The sequence below is a fragment of the Camelus ferus genome, chromosome 2 (assembly GCF_009834535.1).
Source record: "Camelus ferus isolate YT-003-E chromosome 2, BCGSAC_Cfer_1.0, whole genome shotgun sequence".
Classification (NCBI taxonomy): Eukaryota; Metazoa; Chordata; class Mammalia; order Artiodactyla; family Camelidae; genus Camelus; species Camelus ferus.
The window spans coordinates 38373342-38400664 of record NC_045697.1 but is presented as its reverse complement, the minus strand read 5'-3'; the positions used below and the strand labels follow the sequence as shown (position 1 = coordinate 38400664).

The 27323-nt window shown below is 36.7% G+C and overlaps 1 protein-coding gene across 2 annotated transcripts in view; it reads right to left on the bottom strand.

Annotated features, from left to right (window-relative positions):
• The window catches only part of CEP135 (centrosomal protein 135), a 62034-nt gene extending 35274 nt beyond the window's left edge, over window positions 1-26760 (bottom strand). For both annotated transcript variants that reach the window (XM_032497946.1, XM_032497947.1), the window contains exons 1-11: window positions 26544-26760; window positions 23666-23823; window positions 21973-22163; window positions 21040-21207; window positions 18645-18786; window positions 16977-17061; window positions 12320-12448; window positions 10859-11074; window positions 8509-8574; window positions 6383-6521; window positions 3584-3807 (exon numbers count right to left, since the gene is read on the bottom strand). In XM_032497946.1, coding sequence (XP_032353837.1) covers window positions 3584-3807; window positions 6383-6521; window positions 8509-8574; window positions 10859-11074; window positions 12320-12448; window positions 16977-17061; window positions 18645-18786; window positions 21040-21207; window positions 21973-22163; window positions 23666-23778 — 1473 coding nt within the window. In that variant the 5' untranslated portion in view covers window positions 23779-23823; window positions 26544-26760. The remainder of the gene's footprint in view (window positions 1-3583; window positions 3808-6382; window positions 6522-8508; window positions 8575-10858; window positions 11075-12319; window positions 12449-16976; window positions 17062-18644; window positions 18787-21039; window positions 21208-21972; window positions 22164-23665; window positions 23824-26543) is intronic.
• Window positions 26761-27323: the final 563 nt, after the last annotated feature.

Here is a 27323-nt window from a genome sequence, read left to right as displayed (position 1 = left end):
TGGCTGCCACTGATGCTACTTCATTAGATCCCATCAAATGCTCCAACTGTCATTCTCCCAGAGTTGTTTATACTGGTGGCGACTAAGGTATAATCACCAGACCAGAAGCATGTAGCACTGGGGAACTGATTAGGCATGCAAGTTTTGGGACCACCCCAGACTTACTCAATCAGAAACTCTGGGGACAGGGGCCAGTAACCGGTTTATCAAGTCCTCCAAGCGATTCTGATGCATGCTGATTGCTGGGAACCCCTAGTTATAACCCTCTCCCGGGGAAGAAACAGGGCATGTGTGCACCTGCTCACCCAGAACAGCAACTGTAACAGCCTAGCACATTCCTCTGTTTTCTGTGACTGAATCTAAGATCAATTTCCCAGGCACACCAACCCCCAACTGTCCCAGCTTCAAACCTGGGTAAGGTCTATTTTTGCAATCAGATAAGTAGAAATATTTCTACCAGATGGTGTACATTAAGGATGTTCACTGAATAAGCAACTACTTCTGACATTTCTATAAAAAGATTATACCTATTATTCCAGTACAATTCAACAAAATCCACTATCTTCACAGCTATTGTAGAAAATCAAGATAGTAAATGTAAATCTGGGATCTGTAGTATCTTAATGTTCAAGTTCTAAATGCAGAGGCTCCATATAGCGATAATCTGATAATCTGGTACACTGGGAAGTATCCTGATGTGTGTTGTTCAGTATTTACCGTGCACATAACTATGTCCAATGGAGACTTGGTAAATAGTAGGTATCTGTGAAATACCCTTCACCTGCCACTCGGAAATAAGTTATCCCCTTGGTTAGGTGAGCAAAATCAAGGCATAATGGATGAGATTAGCTCTCTGGACACCTTAAAGGACAAGATATATTACAGGACAAAAGCAATTAGGGGAAGACTTAATCAGGGTTTAAACAAGAATAAAAGAAAATCTGTAACCTAACCATCTCTAAATAAAAATATCTTACTGAAAGGAGGTGGTCTGCCTAGATTTTAGAAAAGGAGAGCTCAGTGAGTAAGGATTTGGAAGTCTAATTTTCATTACTGTCTAGGTCTCAGCTTAAATGTCACTTTCTCTAAGTAGTCCTTCCAGGTTCTCCAATCTAATTTAGATGTCCCTCTATATACTTTCATAGCATTATGAATCTTCTTCATTATCACTTATTATACATGAGATTGTAAAGTTATTTACATGTTGGGTGTTTAATGTGTCTTTACCACTAAAATGTAAGCTCTATGAGAGACACAGCAGCAGGTATCCGGTCATACTCACCATATCTTTAGTGTCTAGCATGGTACCTGGTAAAACATACGAATTTCCTAACATCTATTTACTGGCCTTCTTAAGTAGGAACTGTAGCTCTTTTCTAAATATATCTTGTATGTAGGTACTTACATTTGTGTTAATAATTCCCTTTCACCTCTCCATTGTTCCCAACACACACACACACACACACACAACGTTAAAGACTGAGTACAGGAACTAGGTCTTCTTCATCTCATATCCTGGGTGCCTCATTCACAGCAGGCACTTGGTATATATATCTATTGAACTGAACTTAATTTTCTACCTATACCTGATGTGCTCTGAATCAGCAAATAATAAGGAAACGAAACATTTACTAGAACTAGGTGCTATGCTAGACCCTTATATAAATTATTCCATGTAATCTTTACAAGAGGTTGTAGTTACTTTCTCCACTTTGCAAATGAGGAAACTGGGGCTCCATTGAAGTTAGGTAACTTGTTCAAGGTCATAAAGTCAGTATATGGAGTTGAAATTTTTATCGAGTCTCTAACACCAAAGCACTTTCCACTACACTATACTCAAAACTCATTTGGAACTCTGTGAGTACAAGAGGTGAAAGGGGACACTGCTGTCCCTACACAGGCAAGAAAATCAATGGATGTATTGTTAATAAAAGTCATTGATATTAAAAGTGACAATATTCTTTTCTGACTGCAATCCCAAGAAACTGCCTAACAATTTGCCATAAAGCAAGGGTTGAAAACCCATAGCTTTTACCAAATCCAGCTTGAGAGGGGTCTTTGTTATCTGTCAAGTGTTTCTTAACATGTTTAAAGTATTAGGTGGGGATTTACTTTCTAGTTTTCAGCACTCACAACTGTCTTACCCACTTCACTTGTGTACATGCCCCCTTATACTCTATCATGCCTACAATATATTATTGGGACTCTAAAACGCTACCAATGTACCAACTTTCTAGACTTTACAAAATGAATTCTTTATCTATGTCAGGTAATGTTAGAATATTTCAAGAAACTAAATAAGTTCCAAGTGGGGAAGTCTCTCCTAATTTTACCAGTATCTGGCTGGTATCTCATTTGTCTTTCAATTTTGAATCCACACCAAGCAAACGAATCAAATGTTTAAGTTAAATGCATTGAGATATTTATCTACTTAGACCTATTTAATAAATACTTGATTAAACTAATCAATTATTTTGTGAAAAACTGCCTTACACAATGAAGGTGATCAATTCAGCAATTTATTTTTCCTGATTCCTAGAATATATAGAGTTTAAAAAACAACTCAGTAACACATAAACTAACTTATACTGTATTTTTCCACCAATTCATTGGGCTTGTAATAGATAATAGCATAATGTTTATACTAACACTCTGTAAATCAAATTTAGTCACTAGCCAATGAGGTTAAGAAACAGAGTCTAATCGGAAAATGATTCAAAGCCATTTGACAATGGACAGAGGATCTTCAGAAAAAAGATGACAGAATTGGTAAATTCAGACAAAGATGAAATCAAATGTTTTAATGACTTTACTCCCAACTTCTCCTAATTTTATCTAGTGTGTGGATAATGTTAGGGTCATATAAGCCTCCAGGACTCCTATAGCTCAAAGCTTAAAAGAAAAGAAAAATCTAAAGAATCCAAATTATACTCATAAAAAGTTAAAAATAAGTAAGACCTAAAATACAGACACATGCTTTTGCTCTTTCATGAATCATGGTTAACTTTATATAGTGTACATCTTCAGACTACCAGGCTGTAAATGTGGCTGCAGTGGATCAATGGGATGATCTACCCAGCACTCATTTCCATTTTGTACCTTCTCCTGCTGCACGGTTATCATGGAAGATACCCAGCCTGCCCTTCTGACTGGTCCAAGGCTGGGGACAGCATGAAGCCATGTTGCCTGCTGTGTGAACAAAAGCCACTCTGATTCAAGAGAGGAAATGCAGCTGATACCAGAAAGTAAAGGCTAGAAAGAGAGACAATGTCCAGTAGCATGAGTTTCTGGCTCCAGTTTCTAGAAGCTCAGATGCCCCTGCACTCCTCCCATATATAAAATGAGCTATTCAATGTTTCCTTAATTTTCAGGAATCAGTATGTTATGCCTTGTTCTTAAGTAGTTCTCCTAATTAACGCAGTGTGTCTAAAGTACAGGTCACAGAAGAAAACAAATATCAAAATTAAGAAAAACTTCTTAAAAGCAAGCATGAATAAAGTTACATTTAATACAATTAATAAACCAGGAAAGTTTGCTCATAAAGATACTCTCTTGCCTTATCAATTACTCTCATAGATATTACCTTTTCTAGTGTTTTAAACACGGGAATTTTTTCACATGTAGAATAACTTCTGGAGCAAGATCTTCGTTGTATTATATGTTGGAGTCTTTCTAGCTCTTTCTTATAAAAATCTCGTTCCTCTTCTATACCTTTCAGAAATGTATCTAAACGAGAAGGTGACTTGTCTCGACGTTTTATTCCATGTTCTAGCCTCATCCTCTCAACTTCCAAAGTAAGTTCTCTTTCTGCAAATAAAAGTCATTAAATCTTAAACAATGTTGCATACAAAATGTATAATTAGCCAAATAAATTATATCAATAACTTTCAGAATGCAAGCTACTAAAATTCAGCTATTTAAATATCACCTGTAACTGCCAGATATCAAAGAGGTAAATGCTGAAAGGAAAGGAGAAAAATATAAAAGCAAAAATTAAATTAAAAGTTTAAATAAAATCCAATAAGTCAAAATCCTCCTGTTTTTGTCATATACAAGGATGAGTACTATTTAGCATTACACAGTGCAACAATAAATTACCATGTGATATTTTTAAAAAAATTATTATTTCTTACTTGGGGAGAGATGGTAATTAGATTTATTTATTTTTAGAGGAGGTACTGGGAATTGAACCTAGGACCTTGCGCATGCTAAGCATGTGCTCTACCACTTGAGCTATACCCTCCCCACAACATGATACTTTCTGGTGACCTGAAAAAACTAAAAGAAAATTTATGTATAAGCAATTGATCATAATATGTATGATGTTAACATTAAGCTTGAATTTAATATAGCATACACATAAAGAGATCAAAACAACTTATTTTTCTCAAATTATTATTAACTTTTACCATAAAAATCACCTTTCAGGAGTCAAAAGTAGCCTAACACTGGCAATTTCATATAGCTTAACCTTATTTAACTGATGCTCTTTACCACTCTGAAGGATGAAATGATTTCCAAGATCTATTCCATCCTTTCTTTCATTCATTCGACCAATATTTACTTACAGAGTATCTACTAAATGCCCAGCATGGGCTAAGGATACAAGTATGAAGAGCATAGCCAAGGTCAAGCAATTACTCTACCAGCAGTAGGACAAGAGCTACAAAAGAACAGTAGCCTGGAGGATGAACAGGGGGATCATCCTGCGGAGTTACCTGAGAGGGAAGGAAGCAGGAGCGTGGGAAGGCATGGGCAAATGTGTTAAATGCTAAGAAGTCAAATAAATTGATGAATGAAAAGTGTCCACTGCATTTACCACAATGGAGGTGAGTGGTGACCTTAACAAGAGCAATTTTGCTGGTGAGGTGGGGACAGAAGCCAACTGGAGTGGACTGAGGAGCTAAAGGGCAGTGGGTGATCAAGCAGAAAAGCAAATGTGGGTGACCTTTTAAGATAGTAAAGCTATAATCAGGAGGAAAGAGTGGCTGGAGAGGAATGGGTCAAAGGTTTTGTTTTAGAATGGGAGAAGGGTAAGCATGTTTGAATGTCAATGGGAAAAAACAGTAAAGTTTTGGAAAGAAGGTAATTAATACGTAAGCGTTTTAAAAGTGGAGAGGATAGGATACAGAGAACAGAAGGAGGCAGTGTCCTTTCATAAGAGGTATAGGGCTCCACTGTAACAGGAGGGAAGATAAAGATGGACAGGTTCAAGATCTGGGGACAGGAAACTGATGGAATGTCTCCCAGATGGCTTCCATTCTCTTAGGGAAACTGGAAGTAAGATCATTCAGTTAGAATGGGTTTACTGAAAATGAAAAACATTTGAAATGTTCCCTGCAGAGAGCCGGGGAGATCAAGCAGTAAGAAATATAAAGTAAGGTTTCCATACATCCCTGAGGGTGCTGCTGCGGTTTGGAACCATCTAACTTACAGTGCTATCCACATGGCTGGTGCACACGCAAGCAGTGCTTAGCTGCGTGTGTAAGTGTTCTGCTTGATCCAAGGCTGGGTTTTGGGCAGCAGGAATGCATTTGTAACACAAAGGAAAAGAGTTTCAGATATCTGAAAGACTACACTGAAATGCCAGGATATCTAGCAATGAAAGGAAGTAAATTTGCAAATTTTTAAACATAGGTCTAAGCACTTTAATTTTTAACCCATTTAATCCTCACAACAACCTTTCGGGTTAGGTGCCATCATTAATCCAAAAGATAATGGAAACTGAGGCAAATGTTCAGTAACCTGTTCAAGTCATACAGCTGCTAAATGGAGAAGGGGTCAAATAGATTACCCATGTGGATGCAGAAGAGCCTAGGATATAGCCTCCTCTTAAAACAGCACACTGGCTTCCACCTCCTGAGACATACGGAGTTTAATGGCACCAGGCTTCTGCACTTGCCATCCCCTCCTCCTGAAAAATTGCCCCAGATCTTCATATGGCTAGTGTCCTGTCATGAGCCCTTCCATCAGTCAATCTCTAGCACATCCTTTCATTTTATTTTTATACTTCTTATCATCTGAAATTAACTTCTTCACTTATATGCTACTAGTTTGTCTCGCTAACTAAAGTCTCCATGGGAGCAGGGGTTTTGTGTATCTTGTTTACCATTATCCACCCCAGCACCAAAACAGGCTCATGAACATTTGTCAAATGAATGAATGAATCCTTACATGTTCCTTAAACCAAGTCATTTAGGACAGGTATCTGGAAAGCCAATTAGTCTTAATTACTTCTATTATATCTCAGTGCCTGGTCTGGTTTCTGCATATAAGCACTCAACAAATATTTATTGAATAAATGAATAAAAGATCATCTACTAAAAAATAGTACATTAAGAGGACATCACAATTTTCAAGTTATCAACATTTTATATTTTACCTGTAACAGCAAAACTTTCAATTTTTTTGTTAAGTCTTTGCTTTTCTTGTTCAAGTTGATGAACCACAGTTTCCAGGTCTGATTTTATAAGGAGTTCATCACTCAGTCTCTCCTTTTCTTTATGACATAAGTTTAATTCCTGCAAATTTTAATACTATAATTAAGATTTCTAACAACTTTATAAAATATTATAGCACTTTAGATATTTTGGTAAGCACATTTATTTAAGAGTAATTCACATACACACACTTATAATCAGTCAAACATATGGTTTCAGTTGAAGTTAATTATTAGTTATGGCTAAAAGCACCATAAATCCCAAATGTCAACAATGCTCCTTTCTAAAGCAATAGGATTATTGGATTTTATTTTCTTTTAATTTGTTCAGCATATTGTCTTTTTAGAAAATAAATATGTACTTGTGCAATAAAAAAATATTAAAGCTTTTTTAAGGAAAAGCTGAAAGTGTTTAGGAAAGCAGAAGTAAGACGTTGCTCTAAGATTTCCATAGGTATCCGTAAGTGCAAGGGTTATTCTCTCAGCCTCATCTGCACAACAGGGATAAGACCAGTACCCAGACACTGAGGATTCATACATGAATGGAAGTATCTATGAATGTGAAGCACTCTGTACAGTGTCCAGCACATGGCAAGTACTCAATAAATGTTAGCAATAACGTCATTAGGATTTATCTTAAAAATACGTAACATGTAGTACCAATGGAAAAAATAAAGGTCAGAAAATAACTACAGTAACACCTTGCTGTCAGGCAACAATACTGAAGCTTGGCCACAGTTCTGAGACAAACACTATGAATCACATACAACTGTGTAGAGTGTGCATACAAGCAGCAGTGAACAAACAGCAAAAACCCCTGTCCTCGTGGAGCTTACAGTGTGGAGAAAACAGCATCAAAACATCTACTTCACATTTATTGACCTCATGGGAGAATTTTACAATATCTAAGAGACTCAAAAGTGGACAACATTTAGGAGGGTTAGCTAATTCAATTATTCACTATTGAATTGAAATGAATACCTGATAAGCAGCTGAGTAAAACAGGAAGCCACTGTGATACACCGTTCATAGTGCGCATACAAAAGTCAACAAGCATTTGAGCATCACCCATATGCCAATGTACCACAAATGGCTACATGTTTTAATTTCCCTTATGACTGACACCAGAACATTAGCTAGACTGTAAAAAGAGTATGCATAATGAGGAAACTTGGAAATTAGTATTAGTCTTTGTTTCCAATCTTAGTGGAAACTCATCCAATTCAACAGATTACTTGAAAAAATTCTCAATAATCTTTTGGGTGACTACCTAGGAGTTTCTACTTACAAGTAAGACATTTGTTCTGCTAGTTCTAGACTATAAGACTATCTACTATATCTAGATTTATGCTGGGATGATTACTAGTTCTCTCATTTGAAGACCACCAGGACAAACAACATTGACTAGTAAAATGGTTTGGACTACCAAATTGAAACTATTAAAAGATGGCTGAGTGCTTTTCATAAAAGTCAACAGCTTTACCAAGTGATTACCAATTTCTAGCTTCAGTATTAGTAAACTAACAAGTCATGAAGTCATTTAAAGAATATAAAACTCCTAACAGGTTTTCCAAATTTGAATATAACTTGCCACCTATTACCCATGAGATTGAAGAATTGTAAAAATATAAATGAAAGTAAATATGTACATTCAATGGAATATTATCAGCCATAAAAAAGAATGACATGCATGAATCTTGAAAGCATTTGTGCTAAGTAAAAGCCTGACACAAAAGGTCACATATTATATAATTCCACTTACACAGAATATCCAGAATAGGCAAATCTATAGAAACAGAAAGCAGACTAGTTGTCAGGGGCTGAGTAGAGGAAAATGAGGAGTAACTAACTGCTAATGGGCATGAGGTTTCTTTTTGGAGAGATGAAAATGTTCTGGGATTAGACAATACTGGTGGTTGCACTACTCTGTACTATACCAAAACCACTTAACTGTACACTCAAAAGAGTGAAAATTATGATAGATAAATTATATCTTAGTAAAAACATGTAAAATAAAACAAAAATTTTCTTAATGAAAATTTTGGCAATTTAATATGACACCTACTCACCAGCTGAAGTTTTCCCATTGTTTCTTCAAGACTCCGCATTTCAGAGAGCTTTTTTTTAATCTCTTTCTAGGAATAAAAAGCCTGTTAGGGTAAATACCTAAACGTCAAGAATACTTATCACTAAGTCACAGTGCAAGAGACCAAATCATTTTTCAAGCAGTCCATGTGCTCTCTTACCAGTGAGATCTGAGGCTTTAGCCAGTACTAAGCCACAATTTCAGTGAAGAGGAGGCAAAGTTGAGGTTTCTCTTTAATTTCTCAGTATCTTGAATGCTTACGGGACCTATTTGTAACGTGTGAAGCAAGAGGGCCACTTGAGAATCTTTTTTTTTTTTTTTTTTTGGTCTGTATACTTGTGGGACCTTCCTTGAGGCTTGATTTTTAAGATTCATCATGTGGCCCTTTCATTTCCTGATTTTCCTATCCTATCACCACTTGCTACTACCCACCTAGATACTCTATACTACAACTGTGAATACTGAATGCAAAGGTTAAAATATCACAGCCTCGTAGGAATCTTTTATTGAGCCAAGTTGTCATTCTTGATTACTGCCAATGGGGCATGAGAAGCTATGTTCAGTACATTGTGTGCACAGCATTATATGCAAAAGGAAGTGGAAAAGGAGAGGAAGCCACAAAGCAAAATTAAAACTGCATTAATTATGTTCTTCATTTTCAAGATTGTTTTGGCACATCTGAGTCCCTTGAGATTCCATATGAATTTTAGGATTTTTTCCTATTTCTGTAAAAAACACCATTGGGATGTGGAAGGGGTTGCACTGAATCTTCAGATTGTTTTAGGTAGTATGGACATTTGAACTATATAAAGTCTTCCAATCCATGAACACAGGATGTGTTTCCATTTATTTCTGTCTCTAATTTCTATCAGCAATGTTTCATAATTTTTAGTGTACAAATCTTTTGCCTCCTTGGTTAAGTTTATCCCTAAGAATTTTATTCTTTTTGATGCTATTGTAAATGGAATTATTTTCTTAATTTCCTTTTTGGATTTCTAGATTTTATCTCTAGACATAAAAAACTTCTAAAGCACCAGACAAACAGATAATCTGAAATCTTGGGGCTGGTCAAAGACTTTAATTAAGACACTATTTTCTCGCACTATATCTTACTAAGAGATGTATTTCCAGTAAAAATTTAACTTTTTCATTTAATACAATTTAACCTTTTCATTTATCAACATTGTGCTATACTTGTCACTCCGATCCACTGATTACTAATAATTATAATGATAATACTATTTAGAGGAAAATATTAACACTCTGAACTTTACAGTCACGGGACATTTTTTAAAATAAAAAATTTCAATTCATGTATGTTTTAATTGAAGATGATGTTTGAAATAGACTCACAGACAGAGAATACAGACTTGTGGTTACCAGGGGGGTGGAGGGTGGGAAGGGATAGACTGGGATTTCAAAATTGTAGAATAGACTACACCTGTATAGCACAGGGAAATATACACAAAATGTTATGATAACTCACAGACAAAAAAATGTGACAATGAGTGTGTATATGTCCATGAATAACTGAAAAATTGTGCTGAACACTGGAATTTGACACAACATTGTAAAATGATTATAAATCAATAAAAAATGTTAAAAAAAAATTGAAGAGATGTTTGACAGAGTTATCATAAAAAGATACTCAAGCACAAAATATGTTAAAATAGGATAAAACTTTGTGGGGATTTCAAGAAGGGTCATTTGGATTCTACTGGCTATATTTAAAAGAATGATAAGACAGTTTTAAGAGATCAATATTTACAACTGATTGGAAATTACATCCTTTGCATTTATTTAAATTTAAAGATGAAAAATGTTAGCTACCAACTTAAAAATGTTCAAGGACATACATAGCTTCAAACAGTACCTTCAAAGGGTTCATGAGCATGAAATGACCTAGAGGACAAACTTCCAAAGCCTGCTCACAATGCATAGGTAAAAGGATGGAGATGGAAACCTTGAAGGAAAAAATGATGGAGTCTGAAGAGCTATCCTAAGAACAGATGTGCTTCAGAAAGATACTCAAACAACTAGAACAACTGCAAGCACTTAGGGGATGTAAATAACACTTTAGAAAAGCCTGAATTACAAAATAAACCAAAAGACCCAAGTCAGATATCCAAAGGACTCAAGCTCACTATACTGCAGGAGAATTAATGAACACTCCCAACCTAGACACACCTTTTTTTCTTTTAAAAGAGATTTATTTACTTTTATTATTTATTCATTTATTTTAATGGAGGTCCTGGGGATTGAACCTAGGACTTCATGCATGCTAAGCTTGTGCTCTACCATTGAGCTATACCCACTCCCTAGCCTGGACATACCTTTGCTTCCTCAAGTTCTTTATCGGCAGTCTCAAGCACTTCTTCTTTATGTCGTTCCAGCTGCTGTGCTAGCTGGTCTATTTCAGTTAATTCTTGGCAGAGTTTTTCATTTTTATTACTTAAATTAACGACTTCGGTAGTTACTGTTTCCTTGGTTTCCATAAGCTCTTGTATATGCTTTTCCAGGTCTTTATTAGCTTGCTGAAGAAAGTCAACCTAAATTGAATTTGTAATTCATAGGTATATGAATGGGAAAATCATCCTAAATACCTAATTTTCAAAATAATATTTCAAAACACTATTATATATGTGTATTTTTTAATACCAAAAATTAAAACCCCAGGTACTTTACATTTGCAAATGTATTATTTTGATTTGCAAAACCGACAACATATGGTTTAGTAAAAATATATGTCCATTGGCTTCAATTTTCAAGCATGGAAGGAAAGGATAAATAAGAAATTTTTCCCAATACAGAGTTCTATAAGTATGACAGGATTATCACTATGATAATATTAGTCTAGACTGTGCTGTCCAATATAGTAGCCATTTACAGCCACATACGGCTACTGAGCAGCTGAAATGTGGCTAGTCCAAACAGAGGTGTGCTATAAATGCAAAATATACACAGGATTCCAAAGACTCAGTACAAACAAAAAAGTAAAATATCACAGTATTTTACAACATTGATTACATATTGAAATGATAATATTTTGCATATATGTAGGTAAATACACTATTAAAATTAACTTCATCTATTTTCTTTTTACTTTTTTAATCAGGCTACTAGGAAATTTTAAATTACATATGTGGCTCATATCCTCTTTCTATTGAACAGCACTGCTCTAGAGCTACTGCTGATATCCAGGACTTACTCTCTTCCGCTTGCAGCCCAGGCAACATGACATCTATAAAGGTCATGTGTCATGCTTCACAGAAGTCTCCTGTTCTTTCACTCTTAGGCCCAATGTATGGCAAGGGAATCCACTACATAGGTAGATGGAAACTATATGTTTAATTTTTATATATATTTTTAAAAATCATCTTTTATATCATAAAAGAAATAATCATAAAATTTTTGAAAATGGAGAAAATCATAAAGAAGACTATCCTCACACAAAGATAAACTTTTTTAGTGTATTTTGGAGTATTCTCTTCCACTATTTTCTCTCTCTGCATGAATACATACATTCTTTTAAAAGCAAACTGAAGGTTGGTTACATTGCAGCTACGGTTCTTGTCTTCCAAATATTTACCATTATGGTAAATATATTCCTACCTCATTAAATGTTCTTTAAAAAGATTGATTTTTTAGTTGCACCCAATTTTGGATACTCTATGAAATTTTTCCCACTGTAAATAATACCCTAATAAACAACGCCATCTCTTTTACAAACCCATAGACCATTACAAATACTTATGATTTTATATGCTCAGTGAAATAATTATAAAAGTCATTACCTGAATATTTAAATGAGCAATAAGCTTCTCGTTGGTTTTATTTCTAGTCTCCAGAGAAAGGATATCAGGGGAGCGACCCCCTTCCAGTGCAACCGACAGCCGTTCTATCTCTCGTTCTCTTAGCTCAATCTGAAGACAGAAAGTCATGCTATCATTCAAAAAAACCTGGTTTTGAACTGAAATGATTAACACTGGAAAAACATTTATTTGGCTATACTTCCATTTTTCTTATGTCCCACAACATATATAAGAGATTAACATTCATATAGGTACCCACACCTATATGGGATTATGAAATACATTTACGCAGAGCAAAAATAAGCACAGAAAAAGTCAACATAAGAACTGTCAGCATAGGTTTCATAAGTATTTTTATTGAAGAGATTCTTTCTAATTTAATTCGTTTTTTTTTTCTCCTCTAATATTAGGTAATGTTTATATAAAAAGAAATTAGTAAGCATTGGAACTGAGCCTGAACTACTTCAGTGCCTCGTGAAATCAATGTGGAATAAACAAATGAGTGGAAGACACGAAGAAAAGTGAATTGCTACTGAATCTCAGTATTAAAAAGGATATGAGGCTGGGGTGATTTAATTAATTATCTATTATTTAGAAAACAACAGACATATGATCAAAAACATCACTGTCAGCCATGAATTCACATGCAAGAATCTGGAAAAATCCACACACTTTCAAACTTTGGTTTTCTTTTCCGAAAAAATTGAAAACAAAAACCAAGCATTCAATTTAACAATTACTGAGCATAGTTCTAAGTATACAAGGATGAATAAAACATGGTCCCTGACTTTCAGGAACACATGGCTTTACAGGAAAAGCAAGCAAGTAAACCAATAATTGCTTTAATATGTTGTTCAATGGTAGAACAGAAATATATATGGGATACCAAAATAGTCAGGAAATAAAGTGATTTAGTCTCCATGATGTAGTCATGCCTATGGAAATAAGTGAAGGCCTTATCAAATAAATATGACCAAAAAGGTTATAAATGATGCTAGGAAGAGAAGAAAGGAGGGATGGGTGTTCCAGGCAGTGACAAAGCAAGCATAAAACAACAGTATGTTTAAGAGAGTAAAAATGACTCAGTATGACTGGATTGTAATGTGCAAGGGAACTAACAGTTGGAGGTGAGTCTGAAGAATTAGGCAGGAACTAATTATGATAAGCACGGAGTACTCTGCTAAGGAGAAGTATTACTCTGGACTAAAGGATGAATTTGATAAGAATAAAATCAGCGGCAGCGAGACCTACTGCAGGGATATATGAGAGATAACTAGGGCCTAAAATAAAACAGTGGGATACGGCAGAGCAGAAGTAAGTTTAAAAAGTACTCAGAACTGACAAAACATGGTGAGTGGTATGTGACAGGAGGAGAATGAGCCCTAGAAAGACTACAGAATGTTGGCTTGGGCAGATGGTGATGCTACCAATCCAAGAAGACAATATAGGAGGAAAATCAGATTTGAGACAGAAGACAGCAAGTCCAGTACTAGGCACATGTGTACAAAGAGCCTTCATCCAAGTGGAAGCTCCCAGTGTAAAGTCAGGAATACGGATCTGGAGCTCAGCAGATCCTGAGACACCTGGGAGTCATCAATATTCAGGCAATAAACTAAGAGAGCAGATAACATTATCTGAGAAAACAGACAGGGACAGAAGGGTCAGGGACAGAATCCTTGGAAACAGTGACATTTCAGGGAGCAGGCAGTGGCAAAAAGCAAAGAAGATATTACATAAGAGGTTAAAAAAAAAAGGGTGAGAAAAGGAAATCCAAAAGAAAATGAAGTTGTGGAGCAGTTCCAAAGAGAAATTATCAATAATATATTATTGATAATTATACCAACACATAAGTTACATCTATATTTGTATGTGGAGATTTCTTCATTCCAAAAAATGCAGTCACGTGCAGAAAATAAAAAACGTGTTACCCAATTTAAACCTCAGTAAGCTTATTAAGAAAGCAAGCCTATAATTATCCAAATCAGAATTTAGCAAAGACATCAAAAGAAAGTATGAAAGAACAAAGCTTGTTAAAGTTATGCTCTAACTCTGCATCTATTAACTCCCCTGCTTCTTTGGAAAACTGTTTTATGGGGTACTAGTACTTGTAGAAGAATCACGCAACAAATGTGGCAACACAGAAGAGTAACTTTCAAAAAGACATATTCGAAATGACAAAATCTATAGTAAGAGTAAAAAAATTATATAAAATACCATTATAATGCATATTACAATGCATAACAAACTTCAATAAAATACTTCCTGAGATGGAAACAGTTAATACAGTTATAATATTTGGGGAGATAGATGATTCACCTTAAAAACAAAACAAAAGAAAACAAAAAACTACTATTTACCTCAACGCATAATGAAGGGAATGGGCTGAATGATCTGAAGGCACCTAGCTGTTCCAGTTATTAATTCTACCAACCAACTGATGAAAAAGAAAAGTTGTATTAAAAGCTCATGATGACAAGCTTACTTCAAAAAACAAGAAAAATCTCAAATAAGCAACCTAATCTACCACCTAAAAGAATTAGAAAAAGAAGAACAAACAAAAACTAAAGTCAGCAGAAGGAAGGAAATAATAAAGTTCAGAGAGGAAATAAATAGAGATTATGAAAACAATAGAAACAAAATCAATAAAACTAAGAGCTGGTTCTTTGAAAGGGTAAACAAAATTGACAGACCTCTGGCCAGGCTCACCAAGAAGAAAAGAGAGAGGACACAAATAAACAAAATAAGCAATAAAAGAGGAGAACTAACCACCAATACTGCAGAAATACAGAAAACCATAAGAAAATACTATGAGCAATTATATGCCAACAAATTCGACAACCTAGAAGAAATGGACAAGTTTCTAGAAACATGCAGCCACCAAAACTAAATCAAGAAGAAACAGATAACTTGAACAGACCAATTACTAGAAATGAAATAGAATCTGTAATTTTAAAAGACCAATGCAAACAAAAGTCCAGGACCAGATGGCCTCACTGGGGAATTCTACCAAACATACAAAGCAGAACTTAATACTGAATCTTCTAAAACTCTTCCAGAAGATTGAAGAGGAGGGAAAACTCCCAAAGTCATTCTATGAAGTCATCATCACACTGATACCAAAAACAGAAAAAGACACTACCAAAAAAAAAGAAAATTACAACCTGCACATGAAGGTCAATTGATCTTTGACAAAGGAGGCAAGAAAAGCTGGACAGCCACATGTAAGTCAGTGAAGTTAGAACACTCCCTCATACCATACACAAAAATAAACTCAAAATGGCTTAAAGACTTAAATATAAGACAGGACACTATGAAACTCCTAGAAGAGAACATAGGTGGAACACTCACCAACATAAATTGTGCCAATGTTCTCTTCTATCAGTCTATCAAGGCAATAGAAATAAAAGCAAAAATAAACAAATGGGACCTAATCAAACTTATAAGCTTTTGCATAGCCATGGAAACCATAAAGAAAAAAAAAAACGAAAAGATAACTTACAGACTGGGAGAAAACATTTGCAAACTAGGTGACTGACAAGGCCTTAATTTCCAAAATATACAAACAGCTCATAAAACTCAATAACAAAAAAACAAACAACCCAATCAAAAAAAGGGCAGAAGACCTAATTAGACATTTCTCCAAAGACATATGGATGGTCAACAGGGACATGAAAAGATGCCCAACATCACTAATTACCAGAGAGAACATCACAAAACTACAATGAGGTATCACCTCACACCAGTCAGAATGGCCATCATTAAAAAGTATACAAATAACAAATGCTGGAGAGGATGTGGAGAAAAGGGAACCCTCCTACATTGCTGGTGGGAATGTAAACTGGTGCAGCCACTATGGAGGACAATATGGAGGTTCCTTAAAAAACTAAAAATAGAGTTACCATATGATCTAGCAATCCCAGTTCTGGGCATATATCCAGAAAAAAATTCTAATTCGAAAAGATACATGTACCCCAATGTTTATAGCAGCATTATTTACAATAGCCAAGCCATGAAAGCAATCTAAATGTCCATCGACAGATGAATAATGAAGATGTGGTGTCACAATGGACTACTACTCCACCATAAAAATGAATGAAATAATGCCATTTGCAGCAACATGGATGGACCTAAAGATTATCAGAGTAAGTGAAGTAAGTCAGAAAGAGAAAGACAAATACCATATGATATCACTTATATGCGAAAATCTAAAAAAGTGATACAAATGAACTTATTTACAAAACAGAAACAGACTCACAGACATAGAAAGCAAATTTATGGTTATCAAAGGGGAAAGGGGGTGGGAGAGGGATAAATTAGGAGTCTAGGATTAACAGATATAAACTACTATATATAAAATAGATAAACAAGGTCCTTCTGTTTAGCACAGGGAACTATACTCAATATCCTGTAATAAACTATAATGGACAAGAATATGAAAAAGAATATAAATATATAAAAAATACATATATAAGTGAATCACTTTGCTCTACACCAGAAATTAACACAACTTTGTAAATCAACCAGAGATCAGTTAAAAAAAAAACCCTTAGTATCAGTAGTATCAAATATAACCCAATTCCATTTACAATCACAGCACACCCATCTCAATCCCTACTATGTAAGTTAATAAAAATCCTACCTGCTTGTTATAATCTCTCAGTCCGCTTTCCATCATTGCTAACTTTTCTTGTAACTGGTAGACTTCTTGTTGAAGTTCTTGAATTCTGAAACACATTTATAACTAATGCCAACATACATTTGTTAAGAAATTAAAAAATAATAAGAAGTGAAACTAAATGCCTTCTTTTAAAAACTCTCTACTTTCTGTTTCTCAATGAGGTACGAAGTGCTATGCCAAAGGGTTCCAAAGCCACAGCATGAACAGAGAACAACATCTTGGAGATTTACTTCTACAAGAATAGATAAAAAATTGAGTGGTAAATAATTTGAAACTCAAGATTATTTTATGTCTACTACTGCATTTTGATCCTTAAGACAACTCTTTGAGGTACTGTTGCCAATTCCTAAGTTCAGGGAACTAAGTGTCTAGTCCAAAATTCACAGTATCATTAAATGAAATAAGAGACTCAAATGTTTTCTAACCCTAAATGACCCTGTATTTTCTATTGAACTGTGCTACAATCTGGAAGAGAAGAAAAATATTGAGACATACTACAATTTTCCAACTTAACATGCACACTTTATGCACAAATGATTCTGAATACAATTAAATGTGCATGTGTAAATTAAAACAAATAAGAGATCGATGCCATCTACAATGGTTTGATAGAAAAGAAGAATGTTAAGACACAAGAAAGAAAAAGAGAGTGATACATATGCAGCCAAAAAAACTCCTTAAATAATACTAACACACTAAGTCCTAGTTATAACTGAACCAGAAAAACAAAACACAAAATATTTCATGGGTAAGGTCAGATAACTAAAAATACAGGTACCTAATATTGTGTGAGAATAACTGAGCTAAGAGATTCTAATTAGTATCTCACCCACTGTATTTTTTTTTGTTACATTGAGATTAATAAAGCAGAAAACTCCCCCATATTCTCTGCATAATCTACAAAGTAAAAGGCTCACTACACTAATCACTTCCACTTGTATATTCCACATTTTAAAGTGTTTCTGCAGCTGTGACCAGATTGGCTGCCACTAGCGCTCTCCTGCTTGTGTTCCTCTTACAATTTTCTGAACACTTTGTGTTATTTCCCTTGTCTCATCTTCATTACTGGATTGTAAGCTTCTCAAAAGCTGCAACATCACCTTATCTTTACATCCCCAGAACACCTACATAATGCCTTTTCCAGAGAGCTTACTGAAGTTTTAATTAAAACAGAATTTATATCTGATTCCAATTTAAGGAGATACCATCATAGTACAGCTAGAGAATCATGAAGCAAGAATGTCAAAGCCAGTTACAAATCTATTCATGTCTACTGGCATTTGACAAAAATATGAACCAATAGAGTCTGTAAAAGATTACTTGGGTGATGAAACTAAATGTCAAAGCAACTCTACTGAAACAGGCTCTTGATTGGCACTGAATTGTTTTCAAGCAAATATGAACAGAAACATCTGATACATGATCTATTTGAAATCGAAGTTTCAAAACAAATAGAAACCTTCTATATTCAGAATACATTCCGAAAGCATTTAGTGAGTGCTTATTCAGAAAGTTCTATGCTAGGCACCAAACATAATGATAATTAAGACAGAACCGCTACTATCAAGAAACTTACTGGTTAACCAAGTGATCAATTAACTAGAGCCAACAAAGAATTATTTAATGCACCTGTTATCAGCCACTTGCAGGAGGTCTGCAATGTAAGGGTCATCTGGCTGAGGAACCGGATATGAACTGACTTCAGAGGGAGGCACCGGTTCGTCAATTTGCATACGCTGGCGCCTGAAAGCAATACTTCTTTTTTTGCCACCTAAAAAAATACAAACGTGTGTTTCAAAAAAAAAAATTGAGAACAAAACAAAACACTTGTCTTAGAATTAAGCATTTCAGAAGGTTAGCCTTTTTGTTATAAGGTATGTCTCTAGCTCATATTACATACTGATAAAATGTTTCTCCCTCATATAGATAAATACTTATATATATAAATACCCACCTCATCTTCAACTAAACAATGCACTCCTGAAAACTTCAATAAGACACAATAATAAAGCAAGCTTTATTTTCTGCATGCTTAATACATATGCCCAGATTTAATCTGTTCCTCCACTAAATGGGGACCACACTTTGGCAAGATTAAAAGTTGAGTGCACCTTGTGGTATCCACTATTATAGGCTCAAGAAGTCATCACCAGCAGGAAACTGTCAAACAAGGAGCTCAAGGCAGTGATAACTAAAATAGACATTATTAAGCAATGCCAAAAGAGCAGATAATTGAACCTTTAAGAAGCAAAATTAGTATACAACAAAATGTATACTCTGAATTAGAGGGAAATGTTTTCTTAATTATCCTTAAAAGCAGAAGGAGTAATTTCTGTTTATGGCTAGATATATCCTGTCTTGGTCCAAACCACATGGATAACTTACATTTTCCAGTATCTGGCCAAGATTAGACACGTACTTGAAAAACTAATTGATCTTCACAAAGAACAAACATAACCCACAAGTTTGTCTTCTTCAGAATCCTAACAAATTTTTTATACTTCTAATCTCTTGTTTTGAGGTTGAAGAAACCAAGTCAAAAGTATTTAAATGACCTGCTTGTAGTTACACACCTGAGCAAGGTAAGCCATTTTCTTCTCCCCTTATCTCCTGGTTCTCCTCCTTGGTTGCTCCTTCTCAGTTTCTTTCAAAGACCCTCTGCTTCCACCAGGGCCTTAGATGCCAACTTTCCTAGGGTCTGTCTTTGGTTCTCCTCTCTTCCCACTCTACATAATCTCACTAGATAATCCTTACTACAGTCGTAGCTTCAATTCACATGATATTCAAATGATCCCCACATTTGAATCTCCATCTGGGACCACACTTCTGAGAACAGATCTACATATCCTGCTTCATCCTAGAATCTCAATGTGAATGTCTCGTGGATATAACATACTCAGCATACCCTCTGTGGAGGGTGGATCCCTGCTCTGCTTTCCACAGTTATCTTAAGGAACAGTATCATCCAGGCACTCATTCATGTGAAACAGAAACTTGGGGATTCCTCTACTTTCCAAGTCTACCACATGCAGGCACTAAAATTTAAAGATTACACCTCCTAAATCTCTCTTCAATCTGTCCCACTCTTTTCTCAGAAAATCTAATTATCCTTTTTTTTTTCCCCCTTAATCTTCTAGTTACTTCCGAGATCTTCTCCCATGTTTCTCCATTTGTTCTGCCTTTGGCTCACAGTCCTCCTTGCCATCTCATTTCCTGCCATTTCAAGCCCCACTGATTCCTCCCCAACCCTGGCCACTCGGTTCACAATTCCTCAACTCTCATGAGGCTCCTCTTCACTCAGCTACAGGCACATGGTAACATGATTATGCCTGGACTTTGTCATGGGTTAGAACTGAGCCAGTTTCCAGGTCTTCAACTCTCTTATGATATAAATTTTCATTCTGACCAAATGACCATTGGTCCTCACCACACTCTGTAATCCCTCAGTCTCTACCTAGTCTCATAGTTCAGTACTTTATTAGGCCTCAGTTACTTCCATAATCTTAATTCCATGGTTTAGACATCTCCGTGATCTTATTACCAGTACTGGAGATTCTTCCACCAACTTTATGCCCAGACAACCATTAACTCTGGATATGCCCCATCATTTCTTTTTCCTTGCTTGAGAACTACTGAGCATAAAGCTAAAAACAGTAAAATAAACTAAGAAATAAGAAAGTGCATCATTTTCAAAATGAGTATGAATTACTTTTAGAACTAAAATAATAATAGTGATAATAATAACAGAAAAAATTTTAATTAATGATTAAGGAAATAAAATTTTAGGCACTGAAGTTAGACTGCTTGTATCTAGGAAGCTATTATTACAGAAGTTTTTAAGCATACATGTAAGATACGAGCTGGATCTTCAGAAATAAATTTGAAAGTTTTTGTGACTATCCAACACATCTTTTCAAATACTAAAGTCTAAGCATGAAAATCCAAAGCCCCATCTCAGTCAACAGTTTTAATATTTTTAAAAGATCAGACGTGTATAACTTGTTTTAAGAAAGAACAGACTCACCTGGGGTTTGTACTACAGCTTGCAAATTCTTTTCTTGAAGTTGTTGAATTTTTTCATTCTTAGCTTTGCTCTCTTTCTCTAAAAGTCTGAGTTTATGAACATACTGATTATTTAGAAATTTCAGATCAGCTGTTTCATGTGCACACTTTTTCAGTGTAGTTTTCAACTCTTAAAATGAAAAAGATTCAAAGACTATTTTACAGATCAAGAAATGTAAGAAGTGCTTCCATTTCACAAAATACAAAAAGTCACAGTAATTCGAAAGGCTCCACCTGAGTCTTACGTATGCTTTGCTGGAAAGGCTATACGTCTTCTACCACTATTAACAAAACTGCAAATAAATCACTAAGCACAAAAAGAAATTACATTTTTCTTCTGCTTTATGAGCCTAATATAAATCATGATTTCTGATCCAATAAATTGGATATGATGCTAAGGGATTATGAATTCATGCCAGGTATTAGAGAGGGCTTTCCACTAAGTACAAGAAGAGTTTATACTAAGTTAGCCATATAATTACTCTTTGCTCAGTACCTTTGAAATTATTCCATTCCTACCTTCCAGGTCAAAGACAGGGAAGTAAAGAATCAGAACGATATGTGGCTTTCACCTCACTTTACTCTTCTTATTTCCCATAAAAGAATAACAAAGTTGTTTCAAGAACATTTTTTTTCAGTACCAGCATTTAATATTTTCTACAGCAATTTTAATTCTAAAAATGTAATCCTCATACAGTGAAGATGAATTTAGCTATGGAATGCAAATTTATTTTCCTTCTTGAGAACTCTTCAACATACCCTACGATATTTCAAGAGCTGTCAACAGGAAGACTGTCACATTTTCTAATCAATAGTTTTAAAAGTAGACTAGCTTTTTTCCTACATATAAGACAAAAAGGGCAAAAATATTGCATTTAAAAAATCATAGTTTTACCTTTAATGTGTTGGCCTGATTGTTCTCTCAGTTTCATTAATTCCAGGTATAATTCATTATTTTCCTTACTCAATCTTGCATTTTCAAGTTTATAAGGTTCCAATACAAAATCGAAATTGGCACTTTCTTTTTCAGCTTTCACAGCAGATAATTTTGATTTCCGAAGACTTTCAGTTGTATGAACTAGATCACTAATATTAAAGAACAAAAAAAATGTAAATACAAGAAAACAGCCTATTAACCTTTAATAACTAAAAACATATTTCTAAAAAGACTTAAAATAAATGTTAATGCTAAGTGGGCTCAAATCCAAAAATAAACAAACACTAGGAGTCTTTCAAAGTATCAGGAAGTACTCAAAAATTTCTTCAAACAGAATTAATTGAAAGTTATGAGCCACATAGTTAGAATCTCTCTCACTTGTCCCCCATATCTAATTAGTTACCTGATGCTGTGGGATCTGTGAAACTTATTTGTTTATTCAACGAATATTTACTGAATGTCTGCTATATGCTAAGAACAAGGACCACAACAAATAAGAATCACTCTAAGAACAGAGACCAGCGGAACAGTCAGTCCATCGATACTTACTGAGCAGGCAACACAGCAGAGAACCCACTGTCACGGAGCTTATATTCCACTAACAATTTGTCAAAAATTATAATACTATGTGATAAACTCAACAAATAGTTCAGTGCCAACTATGTGCTCAGCCTGCCCTAGGCATAGCAGCGATCGAGTCAGCCTATGGTCTCATGAAGTTTGCATTCTAACGGGAAGACAAAACAAGTTTCTAACAATGATGAGTATTTCAGGTTACATGCGGTAGGTGTGACAGAATCCTGCGGGCCATACAGCTAACCGAGCATCCCAGCAAGGAAGGCGGGAGAGGGGAGAAGGGCTTTACATATGGAGAGACCAAGGGTGACAGTGTACATGTGTTTAGGAGCTTCTAGTGGTTCATACACGGGAGATGAAGCTGTGCAAGTGTAAAATCACTGTGGAAAAAGTTTGCCAGTTTCTTAGAAAGTTAAACATCCTTCTACCCTATAACTCTGAAATGCAGCTCCAGAACTAGATCATGAGGGATCCTAGAGACCCTACTGAAGACCACAAGGTATCTTTCATGCTCGTTCTCTCCTTTCCCTCATCATCGCTTGCAGTCCTACCGCAAAAGCTTCCTGAGCAACTTCCCTGCTTCGAGTCTCAGATCACAGTAACAGAACTCGTGGAAAAGAACAAAAATCACAAAGACTCTTTCAGTTAAAGTAATATGTAACAGGTAAAGGAATGGCCAGCCACGTTAGAGAACCATTACAGATGTAACAGTAATTAGAGCCCAGGGACATGTCAACTGTATTTCAATGAAAAATAAAGACCAGTGGGTAAAGCAGATACAGAACTTCTAACTATATCAGAAAATCACATTAAAAATTGTACTTTTATTCACAGGCAAAATCCTCAGAAACATTTACTCTGAACGGCATAGTTTAAATGGTTGACTCAGGAGTTCTGCAATGCGGAGGCCCTGAACTGATGACAGGGGAGAAGGACCTAAGAACAGAGGAGCTTCAGACGATTTAAGGACTTTTTAAAACTCCACCCATTTCTTTACTGAAGCAGAAGTTCAATCAGAAACTAGATAAATGGCATTAAGGATCACACAGGTTTAGAATTGTATTTTTAGCTTTACCTGAAAAGTTTTTCTACCAAAGGTAAACACTCCACTGTCAGAGTCTGGCGATATCCCAACTGATCCAGCCTTTTCCTAATATTAACATACTTTCTTTCTGCAGCTGTAGTCATCTTATCTTCCAAAACTAGTTTTATTCACGTCCAAAAATTAAAGTCCTAAAAGAAAAAGGTGAAACATCATTCAATTATTAGCTATTATTATTATTTCATGCTAAAAGAAAAGATTCGTTTAATATGAAGCAATGTTTTTTTGTTTCTTTTCAGGTAGGCAGCCTTCTGGAATATTTAGATAGATTTAAATCCAATGCTTATGATATTTATGTTGCTGCACTAAAATAAGTATCTCCTCATAAACCTGTACATTAAAGTTAAAACAATAAAGCTTCTAGAAGGAAAAAAAGCCGGAGATAGGCAGAGAACACTGACAGGCCTTTTTTAACAGCATTAAATATAAAAGAAAAATTTGATAAATCGGACTTCTTCACATTTAAAATGTCTAGTCATCAAAATACACTCTTTTGTTTGACAAAACAAAAACAAAAGGAGAAAATACTCATAATATCTAACAAAGGATTTGTACATGGAATATAGGAAGAACTCTTAAGATTCAATAATAAAGACAACCGAATAAGAAAACGGGCCAATATTTGCAAAAGATACGTGATGAGAATAATCATGTGAAAAGGTGCTTAACACCATGAGACATCAGGGAAACACAAATTAAGCCACCATGGGATACAACTTCGCCCATACTAGTCTGGCTAAAATTAAAGGCACAATACCAAATGTTGCCAAGGATTTGGAGTTACTGGAATCTTCACATTGCTGACAGGAGTATAAAACCCCTGTGGAAAAAGTCTGGCAGTTTCTTATAAAGTTAAGCATACTTCTATCCTGTGATTCTGTAATTCTATTCCGAAGTATTTACTCAAGGAAATGAAAATAAACATCTACAAGGAGACTCTACAAGAATATTCATAGCAGCTTTATTCATAATAGCCCCAAACAGGGAACAACCTATGTATCTATCAACAGTAGAAGAAAAAATAAACTATACATATTTATACAATGTAATACTACTCAGGAATAAAAGGGACGTGTATCAGTAGTTATACACCCATGATACAACCACATGGATGAATTTTAAAAACATCACTTGAGCAATAGAAGCCACATACATGTACTGTATGATTTCATTTATATGAAGTTTAAGGACAGGCAAAATTAAACTATGTGAACAGAAATCAGAACAGCAGTCACCTAGGGCTGTGGGGGTGGTGGAGATTGACTGGAAGGGCTAAGAGAGAACTTTCTGAAAATATTGTGCTGATGGGGATAGAGATTACATCCGTGTATACATTTACCAAAGCTTTTCAAATAGCACACTTAAGATCTGTGCATTTCACCACATAAATTTTACGTAGATTTTTAGATTAAAAAAAGCCACACACCACACACACAAGAAAGGCATACTGCTCATGCTCTCCAATTTAGAAGACATGCATTTGTATGAACACATGCACAATTGGATCCTGGCAACTACTCTATGAGGGAGACAGGGCGGAGGACATCCTCCTTCCTCAAAGATGAGGAAAGGCTGCCTCAAGAGAGTAACTTTTCTTAAAACACAGGGCCACAAAGGGATGGGCAATCAGGTCTCCTGAGTCCTGATCCTCTGGTTTCTCTGGTTTCTGTACTCTGCCGCCTCAACCTACCAAATTACTCCTGGGTTAGCACCTGTTTGATTACTCCTTTCTACAAACACTTCCTTCTCCACACTCCTGCAAGCCTCTTTGAATCGCGTCCCCATTCTATAATAGGTTCTTTCTAGGTTCTTTCCACAAGAGGGACCTGACTGATGCAGGGTGTTGAAGACAAACTCCTGGAGACATCAGCAACGCACCTGTCAAACCAAGAACTAGCAGGGCCTCACCGCCGAAACGTTTCTCCTTTTTTGTCTGATACCAACTTTGCTTACCCAGAAATGATACTTTTGATATGATATTCATATGAATATGAATATGAATCAAAAAAATCATCAACACACAGGGCAGATGAAGATTAAAATCCTCCCAAGGACAAAAAACATGCTATTACGCTTTCTCCACCCATGAGCCGCTGTCCCCCGCAACCCCCCACCCCCACCATCCAAACATTGTGACTATCCTTAAAGTTTCTAGCAAAGCAACATAAAAGGTTAGGTTTGGAGATCCTCCACGCATACTTATTTAGAACGATCCACCTGCTTAACTCTGGGGGGGGGGTTGATGTCTGAAAGCTAGTACATCTTACTTTTACAAAAGTATCCTGTGTATATACATGCACAGAGGCTAAACAAACAAGTAAACAACAACAACAACAAAACAAAACTCCAAACCAACCCTAACTGAGGTTATCTCGGAGTCCTTCCTTATCGAACTAAAAGTAGTAAAGAGTGGAAGGCAGAGGGGATGTTTACTAAGGTGCCGGCCAGAAGTTAGTAAATGGTTCTCGTCCTACGCTTTGGGGCACTTTTATTTTTATCGAGTCTGTACGATTCTTACAGGAAGAAGGCATTTTAACTTTTAAATCAACCCATCAGTCAGTAGCAGGCGGGCTGCAGGGACCGCACCGACGCCCGTGGCGAGCGGGGCAGGAGGAACCCCGGGATCCCGCAGCCCCAGGCCGACCTCCGGGCCGCAACTCCACGGTCGGGTGTTGAAGGGAAGCGGGTGTCGGCAGCGGGGCCGGCAGGGAGTCTCCCGCCCGCCCGGGCCCCACTTCCTCCCGCGGCCGCGCGGCCGCCCTCCCGGCAGCGCCCGGGCCCGGCCCGCGGGAACTGCCCGGGAGGCGGAGGCGCCGCCCCGCCCGGCCCTCCCGCCCCGCGGCGTGCTCACCCGAAGCCCCGGCCGCCGCTCCCTCCGCCTGCAGTCGCATCGCCCCTTGCGCCTCGCCTCCCTCGCTGGCTCCTTCCGCCCCAGAAACCGGCTCCGGAGCCAGGACAGTTTGAAAATGGCGCGGAGAGACGATCCGGGCCGGCGCGGAGGAGGCGCCGCGGTTGCCCCGGTAACGGGAGCCGCAGACGATTCGCCGCGGGCGGCGGGGACTCGCGGGACAGAGATGGCGGCGCTGGGCCCCGGTGCCCGGAAACGCAACGGCCCCTACCGCGCGGGGCCACGGCGCCCCCTGGCGGCCGGCAAACCCCGAACCTCAGCGGGTGTCAGAGACTGGGGCCTCCTCTTCGTCGGGTGCCTTGACCTTCTGGGCGCGGGGTTAAAACGCTGCCCAGCCCTGGTCCCTGCTGCGGCTTAGCCTTCACCTGCTAGGTGCACGCCAATTCACCACGTAAACTCCAGCTTAAATATTCCAATTGCCGTTGCAACTTTCCCTGACAAGCACCCAATACCATTAACTGTTGCTTCCACACCCATGTCCCCATAAAGATGTGCAGACCCTTATATTATACCCTTTCCATTACGATGAGTAAAACATTGTATTTTGATCCCATGAGTTATAACTCAAGTCGTCAAAACGTAATTATTTATTTGTATGTCTCTCCCTGCCACCCCACCAACTGTGAATTCCTTGAGTCAGAGATTATTTTACTCAGCTATGTTTTTCTAACACCAACCGCAATAAACATTTGTGAATGCAATTAAATGTAAATCAACTTGTTA